At 33.5% G+C, this 18,959-nt stretch overlaps 1 protein-coding gene across 1 annotated transcript; it reads right to left on the bottom strand.

The window, feature by feature from the left end:
- Positions 1 to 2,847: 2,847 nt before the first annotated feature.
- On the bottom strand, positions 2,848 to 9,451 carry FES1 (Zinc finger C-x8-C-x5-C-x3-H type family protein). Its single transcript, XM_085742279.1, has 8 exons — positions 8,984 to 9,451; positions 7,846 to 8,031; positions 6,590 to 6,742; positions 4,958 to 5,474; positions 4,577 to 4,782; positions 4,463 to 4,494; positions 3,245 to 4,378; positions 2,848 to 3,133 (listed from the first exon to the last, which is right to left on the bottom strand). Exons 1-8 carry the CDS (start codon positions 9,303 to 9,305, stop codon positions 3,104 to 3,106), a joined length of 2,580 nt encoding a protein of 859 aa, XP_085598405.1. The 5' UTR covers positions 9,306 to 9,451; the 3' UTR covers positions 2,848 to 3,103.
- Positions 9,452 to 18,959: the final 9,508 nt, after the last annotated feature.

Below are 18,959 nucleotides of genomic sequence, written 5' to 3' on the forward strand. Positions count from 1 at the left end.
CTTCTTCTTTTTGCTCTGTTTCTTTTTCTTCTGCGAACATTTTTGTGTTGTCAATCATGGATCGCGAAAAATAGTGGTTTGTTCAAATTCCACTACTTTATAGTGCTAAAGCAGCGTAATTTGGCAACACTTCGCACTAAATAGCACAAATAGCGGTGTGGTCAAAATCCATACACTATAGCGCTGCTATTTGACAATACTGATTTCTCACCAGTTAGCGTGTTTTCCTCTGTTCGTCTCCTTCTGCACGAACCCAGGCCTTCTGTTGTTCTCCTTCTGTGCGAACCAAGAAGAACTCAGCCCTCTTTCTTCCGCGTAAACCCAAAAGAATTATGTTCTTACACCAGTGTAACTAATTATTGTAACTAATTATTACATCTAATATTTTTCTCCTTGCAAACCCGGACCCTTGGTTCTTTTCCCGATTCTCCTTCTGTGAAACTCTTTGCCCTCTGCAAAGTACTCTACAATGACATCGTCATATTAAACACCAACCCTTTTTATGTATTCTGCTAGAATTTTTTTTACAACAACCAAGCCTTATCCCATTAAGTAGGGTCGGCTATATGGAAATTTTTTAGTTTTTATATTTTTTTTTTTTTAAGTGTTTGCAATAGCAGTTTTGGGGTCTGGTGCTTTGCGCAGTTATCGAAGATTAACATAGCTTGCCAGTAGTACACAAACTCTGTCCTCCTTTCTCTCCCTAGTTTTCTTTGGTCGTGTTCAGAACTACTCAACAGTTTAGTTTTCGCCGGCCGTGTTCAGAACTTCTCTACGATTTCATCCTGCCAATGAGTTCAACATCCCTCCTTAGCTGTGCCATCTTCCCCATGCGTTCTAATTCTTTACACCATCTTCATGTCTTTCTATCGTATTCAAAATCTAAACTATACTATTTCATATTTCCAGTCTATTCAAATTATCTTGTGGGATTGTTTTCATAGTATCTTAGATTACATCTTCAGATCAGTTTCTATATTTCTTATATATTATAATATATTCTCTATTTAATTATGATTGGAGTCTTTTGTTAGAATGAGTAAGGACTAATGCATAGTTTACATTAAACCATAATTCCTAATCATATCAAACTATAGTCATTAATCAAAGTATTTATTCTTCCTTTCCTATAAAACTCTAACTTCATCATGTTTTGATCTAATGGAATCAAGTCATTTCCTACATACTAACATGAAATGATCACATTCCAAGAACGTTTAATGGAATTGATCATTTAAATTCACCCTAAATTAATTTAAGGCTTAATTGCATGTTTGGTCCCTTATGTTTATTTTAGTTTTCAAGTTGGTCCCTTATGTTTTGAAAGTTTCAAGTTGGTCCCATACGTTTATTTTAGTTTTCAAGTTGGTCCCTTACGTTTTGAAAGTTTCAAGTTAGTCCCTTATGTTTATTTTAGTTTTCAAGTTGGTTCCTTATGTTTATTTTAGTTTTCAAGTTGGTCCCTTATGTTTTGAAAGTTTCAAGTTGGTCCCATACGTTTATTTTAGTTTTCAAGTTGGTCCCTTACGTTTTGAAAGTTTCAAGTTAGTCCCTTATGTTTATTTTAGTTTTCAAGTTGGTTCCTTATGTTTATTTTAGTTTTCAAGTTGGTCCCTTATGTTTATTTTAGTTTTCAAGTTGGTCCCTTATGTTTTGGACCGACTTGAAAACTAAAATAAACATAAGGGACCAACTTGAAAACTAAAATAAACATAAGGGACCAACTTGAAACTTTCAAAACGTAAGGGACCAACTTGAAAACTAAAATAAACATAAGGGACCAAACATGCAATTAAGCCTTAATTTAAATAAAAGATAGCATGGGATGGCCAAATATTAAAACAATATTGGGTAAAGTAAAAGATGCAAAAAAAAATGTATGGCTGAATTGTACCTTGATTAATAATTAAAGACAAAGCCATTTCATTGGAACTACTTGTTATCAAATTTTTCTCAGGATAAATTCCATAAATTATGCAATAGCGGATAAGATTTTTCTGTGTCTTAACCGTGCTATGTAGTTTCAAATATGAACAACGTAACTGTTCTACATTGGGACAAAATGAATCTTCTTTTAGAAATTCACAAATTGGAAGCAATTTTTTGAACATAATGCATCACACAAACTAGCAAGAAATTGTGCAGTTGTATATATACTAGAAGACTAGATACTTTTAACAGAAAATGGCATTGCCAATGACAAAAACCTTGATGCATGCCAATGCCATATACCAAATAAAAAATTACCAAACTATGTTTTAAGAGAAAAATGATATCTACATGGGCATGTTTGTAAACGATGAAGCAAATTAGTAATTATGAATAAGCGCAATGAAAGAAGTACCTTGGTGCATAAAGTTGAGTTTTATATTATTAGGCATTTAGCATAGTGCAGGGTTGAAAAATAACAGAAATATGTCCTCCATAAATATAGGAAGCCGAATTCCACAGCTATAAATTATGATTAGAGAAGAACGGGACTACAATTTATATTTTCAGATGATAAATACTATGAGAGTTTAGTAGCTTGCTGCAACTTGACAAAATTTACTCCGACCAACAAGAGGCATAACAAGAAACTTAGATGAAACAGGGAAAAACATAAATGCAAGATTGACAATTGGGACATTGGAAACCTGTCCAACATATTGCAACTTCTGAAACCCTAGTCTCTAGCTATGTCAGATAATTGCTAAACTCTACAGCACGGTCCACCTACCGTATTTACAAAAAAAAAAAAAAAAATCCAGATTTTTCATATGCATGAAACTAATGAACAACATGAGCCCTACCAGTCTTTCCAAGTTGCTGCCCAATACTAGCAGGGGTTGAAAGTTACACCAAATATTGCTAAACAAGTAACATAATTATGCAAATTAATGAAATAAGATATCCTTATAAACCATGCAATTCAAGCCAGTTTACTTCAGAATGGAACAAGAGAAAATGCGGAAAAAAAAAATGAAGCAGACATCTTGAAAGAGAATTCAAAATATTCCAAATCAACCTTGACTTTGAAACAGATAGCCTCAGACGGAAGTTGTCATGAATTGGAATCAACCAAACAGAAACTGTACAAAAAAGAGGTATTTGGGCTGGCATATCAAGATTTGCCATGTTTATTGACATATCCCTGCACACAAAAATATATATCTATTCTGTCAAATCAAACGAAGGACAAACAAGAAAGTCCACGTACTTCCATTGACAAATAACAAAAACTGTGCAAAAAAAGGACACTTACATGGACTAACTTTGCAATTTTTGGCCGACATAAAGAAACATATTGCTTAGCAGTATCTTCAGTGGTCGGAATTTGGCGTGGCTCTAAAGTGCTAATAACCTTGTCAACTGATTTTTTAACTATCAATATATGTGCATCCTTGCTGAGACGACCCTCATGCCAAAATGGTTTTAGCAACTCTTTCACAAGATCAACAAGGACTGCATGGAAAATTTTCAGCGTCTTTGTTTCTTTGAGTACACTGCCATCTGTCTGAAAGTCAACCTCCATTTCATGAAATTTATTATCCTTTGCTACTCTATTTTTTTTGTGCTCTGATTCATCACTATGATGCCTAGCATCATGCTCAGTCCGTTTTTTCAGTGTTTCTATCCTATCTTCAACACCAAAGGCATATTGTCCCACACCTATGTCACCATTTTGGTAGTTTGCACAACTTCCTGATGTTATCTCTGCTTTGGTTGCAAGACAATCTTTTCCGCGAGGAACAGAACTTCTGTTTGGCTCATTTTCATAAAACTTATGATGGGAAGATACAGAACTTTTATCATCATTAACATCAGACATGTGTTTCCCAACTGCGGCAGAATCATCATATGTTCGAACTTGTGATGAAGCCTGAACGGATGACCCTCTAATTAGAAGGGAAGCTTTCAGAGACCCATCTCCAATATTTGGTATCTCAATGCTATCACGAAGAGGGTCATAAAGATCTCTGGGGGATGATACATTCATCGAAGTGATAAAAAAGGATGGTCGAAATGGAACAGAAGGTTCCCAATTAGAACGGGTTTTCAGTGTATATCCATTAGCATGTGGTGCAACCCTAGATGAACCAACTAGATGAAAATCTTCCCGATCTGAAGAGAAAGAGGATTTATGGGCGTGAGAGTCCAAAGCACTTGCACCTAAAGGTGAACTAAAATCTTTTGTCGATGTATATCCTCTGTACATATGTTGGTTTCGAATAGCAATCATTTCCTCTGCACGGGATGAATATGAGGAAAGATTTGAGCTGAAATAATTGTTTGATGAATTAAATGCAGATTTATTCTCTGGAAACAAGCTGTCCCTCATCGGAAACTTCTCTTTTTCATGAGATGGATGCCAACTTGGACTTGCTTCTTCCACATTCTGCATGCTCATTTGCAAAGGAAATTCAGAAGAGTGTTAAGTTATACTTCTATGAAAAGCAGTAAATGGAACTGGAGTACTAACCGTTCTTGACCTGTCAACATTTTCCTTAACACCTGTTACAGGGAAATGCCTTTATTAGAAATATGCGCAAAGGGGATACCTGAAGAGGTTGACCAAACAAATTATTTGATATACCTTTTTCCAATTCCAATTCTCTCTTCTGATGTGTAGTAACTACGTCTCCTTCATCCCCCCGGTCAGTATTATTCACACTATCTTTTACATGAAGGAAGCTACAAGAACTACCTCGGATGCACCAACCTTTAGCAAAAAAAGCACATATAATTGCAGGTCTTTTGTTTCCATCTTTAATCTCAGCACTGGGAGACAGACTTCTAGTCCTGCTATCAGGAGGAGTTAATCAGAAAAACATAATGATAGAGACTATGTGTGGACTAATTTATGTTGTTAGAGGACAAGAAGCTACTTCTGAAAGAGAAAGCATGCAGTGTAAATTAAATTTTGGTCATCTTGTAAATAAACTTAAAAGAACATACTGAACTACCATGACCAGACCTTGATGGCTTTTGTTTCACATCAACCCTTGACTCCATCTCTGATTGCATAACTTTCTCCTTGGAGTTCTGACCACCATCAGCATCCTCAACAAAATTATCTCTCGGTATGATTCCAGTAACCACATCTTTTCCCGTATCACTAGATGACTTGGTGGCATCCTTGACATCAGATAAAGAAGCTTTGCTATTGCAATCTGGTTCACTGCATCCTTCAGTGGTTTTCCTCTGAAGATGTCCAGAATTTTCAACATCAACGTTTAGGCCTTGATTTTTCCCATCTTCAGCAGAAATCAAGTTTTCACTTGGTTTTGGAGGACTAGAAACTTTTTGTTTCAGGGGATAATCTTCATTTTTCAATGTCAATTCCTCATGCAACGGAACAGATGCTTTACTCATGCTCATGGTATCATTCTCTTCCATATAATGCGATGGCCGTACTTCAGGGTTCTCGGGCACATAAGAAACTGACCCCAAGTTCTCCTCTTTCACATCAAGCTCCATATGTTGGCTTGAATCTACAATAGAAGATAAGAGATAAATTATGAATTTAGAAAAAGAATCCTCTTCTTTAAATCATTTCATACAGACAATAGACGGAAGTGGATTACCTCTCACAAGATAAACTATAAAAATATTGGTTTCAAAGAAACAAAGTTGTCAAACTCAAAAGTCCAAGTAAACTCGTAAAATCTCCATAGACTTCACTCATAAATTTTTGGGTTTACAAGTTTACTCAATACAAAAAGTGATGTGTAAAACACATATCACAGTATGTAAACACGATTTATGATGTTAGCAGCAAGTATTCAACATTCGAACTTCGTAATAAAGTAAATCACGGTGATAAAATTCAGACCAGACCAACATCACAATTAAAAAATGATGGAAAAAATCATAAAGCACAAGATAGGTTCACAACTAAGCATGTAAAAAGAGTATGACAAGTTTAGTACTGATGAACAATTGACAATCACAACATTCAAAATTACTAAACATTGAGGGATTGGATTCCACTCATTGGAGCTGGATTCAACTGAATAAAGCTAGGTTTCAACTCGTCAGAGTTGGGTTCTTTCACCGCATTGACCTATCAGGTTCATTTCAAACTTGCAACGATGAACTTATACGTGTCTTATGATCTATGATTTCATTTATTATGAGAACTATGTGGTTGAGCTTCAATGCAGGGTTGTTCCACCTCCTTTACAAAGTTGAATGCTAGATACATCTATGGAGTCAGACGATACAGAAGTTTGGCATTGGCAGCCTCTTAGACTCTTTGGGTTCAATCCCTTCTATAAGAGCTGCAAAAGAGTTACATTCCCTTTCTGTGAGCCACTACAAGGTTGAATTTTCCTGGTTCAAGGGTTGAGTTGCAGCAATTGGGAGAAACTACACATGCTGATCCAAAGGCATAACCAGGATATATTCAATACCTATCAATATTCAATACTATGAACAAATAAAGGGGTTTGAAGGGAAACCATGGTGCAACTGTTGCAGCTGTTGCGACTCTCAATACAGAGTCAAAACCAGGTCACGTAATTTATTAAGGAAAACAAATGTGCCAGTAAAGGATCAAATCAAGAATAAAAAGCATAACTAATAATTCATTAATGAATTGGAAAACCTTTGCTACGTTTATCTGCATCGGGCAGAGAATCTGGAACCTCATTTTTCTCTTTATCTTTCTCCTCTACAACTGTTTCTTGTTCTTCCTCCACTTCCATGTCTATTGCTTCTTCGTTTTCTTCTGCCTCCTCCTTTTCCACCTCTACTGTCTCTACAAAAATAAAATTTAAAAATTCAGACCAGACCAACATCATAATTCAAAAAAGATGGAAAAGTTAGAACTAATGGACAACTGACAATCAGAACATTCAAAATTAGTACAGATCGAGGGATTGGATTCAACTCATTGGAGCTGGATTCAAATGAATAATGCTAGGTTTCAACTCATCCCAGTTGGGTTCTTTCACCACATTGACCTGTCGGGTTCATTTCAAACTTGCAACGATGAATTTATTTTTGTTTTCTAGTCAATAATTTCGTCAATGATGAGAACTACGCAGTTGAGCCTCGATGCAGCGTTGTTCACCTCCTTTACAGATGGGTTCGAGTTGACTATTAGATACACCTATGGAGTCAGAAGCTACATAAGTTTGGCATTGGCAGCCTCTTAGGCTTTGTTTGCGAGTTTGGAGGGGAAGGGAGGGGAGGGCTTTGGAAAAAAGGAATGAGCAAGTGGAAGAAATAGAGGAAAATGGGAGGGGAGGGCTTTGGGGGGTTAATTTTTCTTCATAATACAAAACTCTCCTCATTTTGAGGAAGTCAAAATTGTATTGGAGAATTTATATGAATTCTTCAAATTTAATTTATGTTGTAATAATATTCTTAAAATAAAAAATATAGTAATCAAAAGCATTAATTTATCCTTCTCTAAAAAACTACTCTTTTAAAAATGTGAAATATTTCTCCATTTTCTCCCATATTTCCCAACCCCCAAAGCCCTCCCTTCCCCTCCCCTCCCCTCCAAACTCCCAAACAAAGCCTTAGACTATCTGGGTTCAATCCCCTCTATATGAGCTGTCAAAGAGTTGTATCACCTTTTTTGAGCCACTACAATGTTGAATTTGCCTAATTTAAAGGGTTGAGTTGTTGCAATTAGCGAGAAACTGCACATGCTGATCCTGAGGCAAAACCAGGATATATTCAATGCCTATCAATATTTGAGGAAAGCACAGTGCAGCTGTTGCAGTTATTACGACTCAAAAAACAGTATCAAAACTAGGTCACGAAATTTATTTAGGAAAACAAATGTGCAAGTAGTGGATTAAGTCAAGAATAAAAAGCATGACTGATGATTAATTAGTGAATAAAAAAAACCTTTGCTATGTTTATCCGCATCGGGAAGAGAATTTGAAACCTCATCATTGTATTTATCTTTCTCCTCTACTACTATTTTTTCTTGTTTTTCCTCATCCTCCATCTCTTCTTCGTCTTCCTCTTCCTCTTCCTCTTCTTCTTCTTCCTCCTCCTCCTCCTCTTCTTCCTCTTCCACCTTTATTGTTTCTACAAAAATAAAATTAAAAAAATCAGACCTGACCAACATCACAATTGAAAAATGATGAAAAATTCATAAAGCACGAGATAGGTTCATAGATAAACATGTAAAAAGAGCATGACAAGTTTAGAGCGGACAGATTGACAATAATAACATTCAAAATTACTAACGATTGAAGGATTGGTTCCACTCATTGGGAGCTGGATTCAACTGAATAAAGTTGTGTTTCTTCTCATCAGAGTTGGGTTCTTGCACCACATTGACCTATTAGGTTCACTGCAAACTTGCAACGATGAATTTATCCGTGTTTTCTAGTCTATAACTTTGTTAATAATGAGAACTACGCGGTTGAGTTGAGCCTCGATGCAGCGTTGTTCATCTCTTCTACAGATGGATTGAAGTTGGACGTTAGATGCACATACGAAGTCGGACACTACAGAAGTTTGGCATTTACAGCCTCTGAGGTTCTTCGAATTCAGTCCCTACTGTATGAGCTGCAAAAGAATTGTATCACCTTATTTCGAGCTACTACAGGATTGGCTTTACCTAGTTAAAGGATGAAGTATAGCGATTAGCAACACCTAGAGTTGGTGCAATTAGGAGAAACTAAACAAGCTGATCCTTACAAAAAACCAGGATATAGGGTCTGTTTGGATGGGCTTATTTTTGAGCTTATGCAACACGGCTATTTCCTATCCTATAAGGGATACCTAATCATTTCGCAAAGTTAATCAGTAGTTTTCATTTCATCAAGTTGCTATATAATGATACCTATCAATATTCAATACCATTAACTAATACAAGTGCTTGAATGGAAACCTTGTGCAACGGTTGCAGAGACTAATCCCTCAAGTCAGTGTCAAACAAAACCAGATTACGAAATTTATTAAGGAAAACAAGTGTGCAAGAATTGGATTAAATCAATATGGAAAACATAATTAATTAATGATTATATAAAACCTTTGATATGTTCACTCTCTATTGCCTCCTCCTCCTCCTCCTCCTCCTCCTCTTCCTCCTCCTCCTCTTCTTCTTCTTCTTCTTCCTCCTCCTCCTCCTCCTCCTCCTCCTCCACTGCTACTACTGTTTCTACTTCCTCCTCTTCCTCTTCCTCTTCCTCTTCCTCTTCATCTTCAACTTCTTCCTCCTCCTCATCTTCTTGTTCAACTTCTTCCATTTCCTCTTCTTCTTCCTCTTCTACTTCTACTTCTTCAAATTCTTCTTCTTCATCATCATCTTGAAGTGATGGATCATCTTCTACCGAAGAATCTGAATTTGGCATTGCAATTGCAGAAATCAAAAGAGAGGATTGCGGAAAACAAGCCCCAAATCGAAGAAATGCAATAACCCCAAATCGAAAGAGAGGGTTGAAGAAGTTATAAACAGAACAGAACCCTGTTATGTTTCGCCCCAAATCCAACACAACACAATGAATCAAATCAAATCAATCAATTCGAGGACATTTCAGAATCCTTGTTGGACATGTGGACCCCACCCATAACTACGTGTTTCTCCAACCTGTCACTTCCAAGCCCATTTCACCTTTCTATCTTTCAATTTTGAGGCAATTGTTATTCTCACCGTATTTAATATCAATTTTGCACCTCCCTTCATAAATCTTGACCAAACTACCCTTCTAACTTTTTGTTTTTTAGATACCATATTACATTATACTCCCTCCGTTTCAAAATGAGTGTTGCTTTAGGCTTTGGCACACAGATTAAGAAATGGAATGAAATAATTGTAATGCCCTCTTTGTTATTTAATTATTTTTCTTGAAATAGAGTCGAATTATATGATTTATTTATTTATGCTGGTATTTTATTGGGTGGTTTTATTATTTATTAGACTATATTTAGTAGAGAATTGTAATTATTAGAATAAGTAGATTTGGGGGTTGAAATAGAAATGAGAGAGTTATTAGGCCTAATTAGATTTAAGAAGAGAAGTTAGTATTATAAATAGATGAGATATTAGGTTGAAAGAGGAACAGATGCAAAAACAAGGATTTGGAGAAAACAGGGTTTAGAGAGAAGAGAACAAGAGGAGAGAAGAACCAAGAGAGGAGGCTGCCAATCGGTAATTCTAAGGTAAGGGTGACACTAACATTCAGTATTATTAAGTCTGTAATTCTGATAATTAGATTTAACATGTTGTAGGTTGAGTTTGTGAGAATTTGAGAATTAGGGTTTGAAGTCGTTATAGGTTGTTAGTTGAATAGGAGTTTATCAAATTCTTGTCCATTTGGTGTTCAGTTCATAGAATAATCATAGGTAGAGTGTCCTATCAATTTTGAAATTTGGGCTGATGAAAATTGGGATTTAAGAGTGATTCCTAAGTGAAAAACGCATTGTTAAACTGATTTTTGAACTGCTGAGAAGGCCAAAATCGGCCACCGAATTGTCAAAATCGGCCACCAGTTTCTGATCTGAATTTCCAGTTCTAGTTCTGCAAAAATCGGCCCCCGATTTGTCAAAATCGGCCATCGATTTTCTGTCGGGCCAATCTAGAAAACATTCACATTTTTCACCCTTTTCCGTTTTGAATTTGCCTTCGGTGTAAACATGAAAGGTTTAGATAATTTTGTTAGCTTTCTAATGGTCTTGGTTTGGCTCAAAAATGATTTTTAGATTTTGAGTTATGATGAAAATACTCCAAGTGGGTCTTAGTAAAACTTTATGAAAATTCAGCATATCTATTTCTAAGTTAAACCAAAACTTATGGATTGTCTCCAAACTTCAAAGCTTGTGTACTATGAGTTCAATTAAGGTGTTTAAGAGTATTTAACCTATGTTGTGATGAGTCTAACTAGTGATAGGCTGCCTTGAATTGTTGCCTTGCGATCCTTTTCGCACGTGTAGTCTTGAGATGACCTTGGGGTAGGAAATGAAAGTTATTGATGGTGTTAGAAGCTGTCCAGAAGACCTGAATTAAGATGATTAATATTAATAGTAATGTGATGTTGTTAAATATGCACCTTAAGTATTACTTATGATGATTATGTTGATGCGATTCATTCTTTAATGATTATATGATGTATAAGAGCTGTTATTTGCTGCATATGTTGCTGTTTTGCTGTTGTTGACCATTAATGTCATAAAGTTGTAAATGTCGGTCTAAGTTGTAAAGTTGTAAGATGTCATCCAAATTATTGGAGTCATATAAGATGTTCATGATGTTCAAGATGTTTAAGATGTAAGATGTTGAGTCCATGCATACTCATTCAAAGTTGAAGGCTTGATGCCCTGGAGCTTTTGCTCAAATACATGGGGGCTTGATGCCCTGAAGCTTTTGCTCAATTATGTTGGGGGTTTGATGCCCTGGAGCCTTTTACGCTCAATTATGTTGGGGGCTTGATGCCCTGAAGCCTTTTTACGCTCAAATATGTTGGGGGCTTGATGCCCTAATTGGTACCACATGCATTTGCATTGTCAAGATGATTTAAGATGTTAAGAGTTGCATAGTCGAGTGTAAGTTGCATAGTCGAGTCAAAGTCGTCAAGTCGTTAAAGATTAATTTATGAGGTTGATTATGAAGTTGATGTTGATGATTGATTATGAAGTTGATGTCGATGATTAATATGAAGTTGTTTATGATGATGCTATGATTGTACATGATTATTATTATGATATGTTGATGATGTTTATGTTGTTAAATATAATTGATGAATTATATGCTTAATATTGTTGTTTGTGAAATCTCATCCCTTCTGCTTGAAAATGTTGCTCTTCGTATGGGTAACTTGCAGGTAACCAAGATTAGTCGTGGTCGTGAGTGGACTCCTCACAAGTGTGTCCTAGGTGCTCTGATACGTAACGGGATGGGAATTTTGTTGTTGCTTTCTGTTCCTTACATATTACTTTAAGAAGATTTTCATGAATTATTATTGAACTAAGTATTTATGAGATTTTATGTTGAGACCCTTGTGCCAAAGATTATTTAAGATATTGAAATAATTCCGCTGCGAAGTTTTAAATATTACGTTGTTGGACTTCGAAGGATAAATGCTTATTTATTCCGTTTATGATTTTATGAAAAGAATGTGACATTCCGTTTATGTTGAATTACTCTGATTTTTATTATGAAATTTTTATGTTGGGAAAACGGGGTGTTACAATAATCATTGAGATATAACACTTTAACTAAACTGCTCTTACTTTATAAGAAAAATACATAATTAAAGTTGCATTGAAAATTGTGTGAGAGAAAAGTTGGAGTATTTATTGAGGGTAAAGTTGGAAGAAAAAAAATTAAAGTTGTATTAGAAATGTAAAGTGACATTCATTTTTCAAACAAATTTTTTTTACTAAAGTGACACTCATTTTGAAACGGATGGAGTAGTTATGAAGTTTCCCCTGTTGTTAGTCATGGTTAATCTTTGTCAGAAAATTGTGAAACAAGTAAGATGAATTCTCCCTTTCACATGAATTTTATTTATACGTAAAAGTCAAACACCAAACGCTTTGTGACTTGTTTAAGGAGTTTAAATATCTTACTACTTGAACAAATGCATTGTTGGTAATATCATAGACTCAATGTATGTTTGGTTCAGCTTTTACTATAATTGATTTTGAGCGAATTAATTTTGTAAAATTGATTTGGGATAAAAGTGGGTTGAATGAAAAGTAATTTATGTTTGGATGTATTTATGTATAAGTGGATTTATCAATGAATTTAAGGCTAAAATCAATTGTAGAAGGTAAAAGCTACAAGTTGTAGCTTCAAGTAGAATCAATTTTACAAGCAAAATCAATTATACTTTAAATCATCCAAACAACATAAAATCAATTCTACGACATCTAGAATCACTTTTTGCCCTCTAGCATTGAAACCAAACACACGCTAAGCCTGGTACTAAAACTTCATATTTCGGTCAACGGATATGATGGGGGAAGAAGAAAAGAAAAGTAGTATATGGGTGGGTGAGGATAAGATGTATAAAATGTGGTACGTTTGTTATTTAAAAAAATTACAAACATTTAGGTCTTTTTGTTATGCAAGTGATGATGATACTAAAATCAATAAAAAAAATACAGGGGTTAATGGTGTTTTACCCCCTGTAATATATGTCATTTTCGGTTTTACACCCTGTAAAATATTTTTTTTGATTTACCCCCCTATATAATATTTTTGTTTTGATTTACCCCCTAATAGGTCATTCAAAAACCAGAATTTCTGAAGAAAAAAATAAAAAATTGGTTTTTAAATGACCTATTAGGGGGTAAATCAAAACAAAAATATTTTACAGGGGGTAAATCAAAAAATATATTTTACATGGTGTAAGACCAGAAATGACCTATATTACAGGGGGTAAAGCACTCTTAACCCAAAAAATATATAATCTTAAATCGTAACATGAACCTATAATAATTATGAATGCAAATATTTGAATATAAAATCACCTGCACATGCATTCGACAATAAGTCTATGAACAATTGCATTTCTTCTGATGCGTGTGTGAGAGAAAAAAAAACTATCTCTATTATACTAGTGATTAAAATGTATGTAGTCCATATGAGAAAACTACATACATATATATATATATATATATATATATATATATATATATATATATATATATATATATATAATGTAAAGCGATACGGGTTTCTTCTTTAATCATGTTATATGAAGGGACTGACTCACCCATCGTATCAAGCTCCATAAATATTAAAAATAAAAAAACTCCACATACACCCAGTAGCATAGGTGCTTCATAATCATAATAGTCTCAAATATCCAGTAGTCACATAATTGAGGCTAATAAATAGATATCATTTATATAAAATATATAGTTGCCAATTATATTTTAACGTATGGCAACATTATATTTTGTTGGTATATTTTTCTTCGAATCACATGAATGAAAGACAAAGGTGAAAATAAAAAATGATGTAAAATGAAGTTACATGCACCTCCACATTTTATATGTCGGTGTTAGATTAGAGAAATGAGCATAAGTCGTCTTCTAATCCGATTTCTACGATTTAGGTCATTTTGACCTGGTTTCGGACCCAAATTTCAAGCGGCCATCAAAATGCAATGTTTGCACAATTTTTTTTGGATTATCATCGAAGAAAAACTCTATGGGCAACAACTTTGTGAGTATCATATAAAATAAAAGAAGCAAACAAAACAATAATGTAAATCTCATTATGCTTTAGGAAAAAATTGATTTTGTTTAAAGAAAATAAAGGAAAGAAATTTGAGAAATCAAAATTGAAAACACAATTCATCATTGAACCAATTCAATTCTTAATCAACGATCTCAATATTAAAACATAACATGCACATAATCACCGTATAATCAGAAGCGTAACCAGAAAATAACAATACAAGCAAAATCAAATTAATATTTACATTAATCAAATGTGTGTATGAATATGTTAACAATTACAAATAGGAAAAAAAATAATCACAATAGGATTATAATCTCGATTTGATACTAATTGATAATATAAAAATCAATAAAATAAGATATAATATTAAATTGTAACATAAACTTGTAATAATTATGATTATCCAAACATCATAGTTTAGAATTACCTGAATACGTAGATGACGACGAGTCCACTATCAGAACTATGTGGCTCTTTCAATGTGTGCACACGAGAGGAGATAAACTGTCAATGTACACTTCAATTGATGATGGTAAAATGTATAGTCTTAATCGAACAATTATATTATATATAATGAAAAGATAAACGGGCCTCTCCTCCAATTGGGCCAGATAGAGATACTCTCTCATCCATCATAGCAAGATAACTGTCAACTTATATAGGCTTGAAAGGCCCCAACTCAGATGCCCGGGAGTCAAAACACACCCGTCAAATAATCTCACTACACTATAAAGGTCCAAAAGTTCAAAGAGCTCAAGATGACTCAAACACTAACTTTATTATTCATTAATTTGAAGAAAAAAAAATCACAGCAAAAAAAACTAATTTATTATTTTTTCCAAAAAAATCAAACAAAATTAATTTATTTTTAAAAAAAATATTTACAAATTTATTTCAAAATTTATCGACTAATAAAAATGGGGCCGTAAAATCTCATGAATTTAGTCCATAAAAAATTAACAACAATGGGTTAGGACATAAAAAAAAACATCTCGACAGAGAATCATAATTAAGGGGATTAGTAACTGGAGTTTATTGATTTGATATTTATTTGACATCTCTAAATATGTGAGTCCCATAAAAAAAAACTTTGTCATTAGTGCTTCATAACAAAAATAATCTTAATTCAATCCATTAATGGTGATCACGTATTAACGCTAACACTAGATATATATTTCAATATTTTGACAACTAATTAATTTCATCATTAGACAAAATTAAACTGATTACGCTAGTCTAAAATTAAAATAATCCAGTAAATGGAAGGTGCCAAAGTTAAATGAAAAAGGTGTGTGACAATGAGAGACTGGATAGACTTGAATATGATTTCATTTAATTAAAATTTACAATCGGCACAAGTTATTTATATAGCTATAACAATTAAAATTCTATTATAATTGTATTACATAAGTAACTAATATTTTGAATTTAATTAATTTTTGTATACCCAATTAATTCAAGTTCCCAGCAAGGTAAAATTCCAAATTGTTCTCCCATCACTGCAAACATATCGTTCTTCATAGGTTTTATAAGAATATCAACGACTTGCTCTTCAGTTGGATGATATATTACTAGAATCATTCAATTGTTAACTTTGTTTCTAAGAAAATGGAATATGGTCTCAATGTGCATGGATATGCCATGAAACATATGATTCTCTGCAAGATTTATATTGACTCTATTACTTATCAAAAAATTCACAGACTTCTGTACTTTAAACTTCAATTTCTCTAGAATTCATATAAATTGTTAGTCAAGCTGCATAACTTCGAGCAACATATTATAATTCACGAAAGAATAATGAAATAACATGTTATTTTTATAACACAAAGATATTGGTGCACCTAGACATGTGAGCCCATAACCTGTAAAATTTTTCCATCTGCCTTATCTTTCCACCAATTATCATCAGACTATTAATTAAGTCATTGTTATTCTGATCTATTGTAGCTGAAGATATAATGTCAAACTTCAACATCCCTTTCACACATCTCAATATTTCTTTGACAACAAGCATGTGCAACTTTATTTGATCACAAATAAACATACTTATTAATCATATTACATGGTTGTTGTTGAGCCTTTTGTTGCACGAGTGCCTTTAAGATCTCACCATTTGCTTGAGCAACGTTGGATCTATTGTATATTCTTATTCATATTTGTTTAGCTTTAAACTTGTCTCAGACTGAGTAACTGATAAATTATAGTCTTGCATTCTAAATTTACTAAACCATCTTTCGAAATCTTGTGTTGATGTAGAAACATTTCTTTATGTGAACTTATAACCATCATTCCTAATAAATAAGACAATTCACCTAAATTTGTCATAAAAATTATGCTTACATTTGATCTTTGAAAATATCCACCTCTTTCAAATCACTTCCGGCCATGAGTAGACCATCAATATAAATCCATATCAAAAGCATATTTGATTCTCTACATCTCTTAACATAAACACCATATTCAGTAATTCATTTTTTGAAAATTTTTTATGCTAAGAAAAAACCTATCATTTTGTTCCAACCTTGTGATGCTTGATTAAGGCCATGAAATGCCTTCTTAAGTCTACATACCAAGATTTTCGTTCCTTTTATTTCAAATCTTGGAGGTTGTGTAACATATACTTCTTCCTTAACCAATCTATTTAATATTGTAGACTTAACATCTAGATGAAACAAGGACCATTGTCTTAAACAAGTTATGACAATCATTATTCCCACTGTCTCTAGTCTTGCTACTAGAGCATAAAATTCATAGAAATCCAAACCATTCTTCTACATGAAATTTTCAGCTACCAATTTTTCTTTATACTTGGCAACTTCTCCATTTTACTTCAATTTGGTTTGCAACATCCATATTAAATTTATGGCATCTTGATAGCTAAGTGGCTTAATATCACCCATGAGTGCAAATTATACCAATTCACGATATAAATCAATGCCATTATCATGTATAGTTTCATAGTCATTCAATTTTATTGACGATCGCCTTTGTTTTTATGATGTTGTATCACTTTGAACTAGTTCAACATCTATAGGTATCCTCGAAACTCCTCAATCAGCACATTGTTGATCTTCCCATATCCATTCTTCTTGCCTCCTTACTACAACATTTATGTTGATGTCGCTTCATTTTACTAGATCATAAATTATACACGCACTTGTATCATGATATCTAATAAACATCATATGTTAACACTTATCCTGCAACTTCTTTCATCTGGCACATGTTTAAAACATAGAGGCAAATATTTTTAGATGTTTTACTAATGCTTTAGATCCAAACCAATTTTTTTCATGAACCACTTGCTTCACTATTTTAGTAAGAGCCATATTAAGTACATATATGACATTTGTCATCACTTCACTCCTTAAATGTGGTTCACTGAACCTCTGCAAGATTTTCATCAAGTTCTTCACAACCTCCTTACACAACCTCAAATACTTCTTGAGCACCAAAGAAGGCTTTCACAGGAGCACACCATTTTTCTTAGTTCATCCCCTTAAAAACTGATATATTTGAAGGAAGGCTACCATTCTCGTTCATGATTTATGAATATCTCTACCACACCCACACTTGTGTTTCTTAAGAGTAGAATTTGTCACAATCACTAATGTTTTGCAAAAATCGAACATTGCTTACAATTTTTTTTTTATAATAACCTTGCTCACACCTTGTTAGCGAAACAAAATAAAATTGAAAGTAACAGAGAAAAAGAAAATGAATAAAATTTATTACGATTTTATTGAGTTGAAGTTTACAATTGAAAAAAACTATTTATCATGGTCGTGTTTAGCAAATATGAGGCATAAAATACGATCCATAAGATACCTTTTTGAAAAATTATAAGAGAATTAATACATATTAAAAATCATTTTTATTTCAATTATCTAGCATTATGAGCTAAAAAATAGTTTATAAAATAATTAAAGAATGCAAAAATGAGGAGAAAAGTGGGGGTGTTAGGAAAAAAAGAAGATAGACTGAAAATGTTAAAAATGTAGATTTTATACAGATAATACAAATAGAAGATAAGGTCAAAAAAAGAATATTAGACAATGGTAATTTTGAATTTAGGGCTCATTCTCATTAGAACCACAGAGTTAACCAAAAAAAGAGAGGATATTTTGCTAAAATTTAGCTTGTTGTGTTAAATTTGTATTTTATTCTATTTTTGTAAAAGAGGGCAAAGTCCGGAAGGAAAAAAGTAAACAACCAAACGAACATTCTTAGACATACAAGCCCTAAAAATATCATCAAAGAAGAGACCATTAAGCTTGGTAGGAGGGGTCTTCACAACAATAAAAATTCAAGAATCCATGGTAAGACTAAAAGTAGCAAGTCAATCAACATTTATGTTGACTTTTCGCGAAGTATGATGAACCAGAATGTGCCAACTACGATCTAATGAAAGGGTTGTCCCATGTCAATAAGCCTTCTTGCAAATGTAACCATGTCAATAAGCAATTTAAAATTAATTTTTACACAAAGATGTGAAATTTCATTATGTCAAGTTAGCTCTAAACCTAAATACAAACATCATATTTCTTCATGAAGAACATTACAATCTCCAATCTCGCACACAAATTCTTTAAACCATCTGTCATTAATATCCCGAATAAGACTGCCACAACTCGTATGTTGATATTAAGTTTGTATTTAATATTGAGCTTTTATCTTTTGATGCAAAAATACTAGCACTAACCTCTGATTTTGTTTTTCTTTGAGACGCATCCATACACTTCAATAATATAAAGCAACTCCTGTGTGTGTGTATATATAGAGAGAGTTAGTTTTAGTGGTCAAACAAAGTTTT

The sequence above is a fragment of the Medicago sativa genome, chromosome 2 (genome assembly GCF_051527215.1).
Source record: "Medicago sativa cultivar Bolivia chromosome 2, Bolivia_mono, whole genome shotgun sequence".
NCBI lineage: Eukaryota > Viridiplantae > Streptophyta > Magnoliopsida > Fabales > Fabaceae > Medicago > Medicago sativa.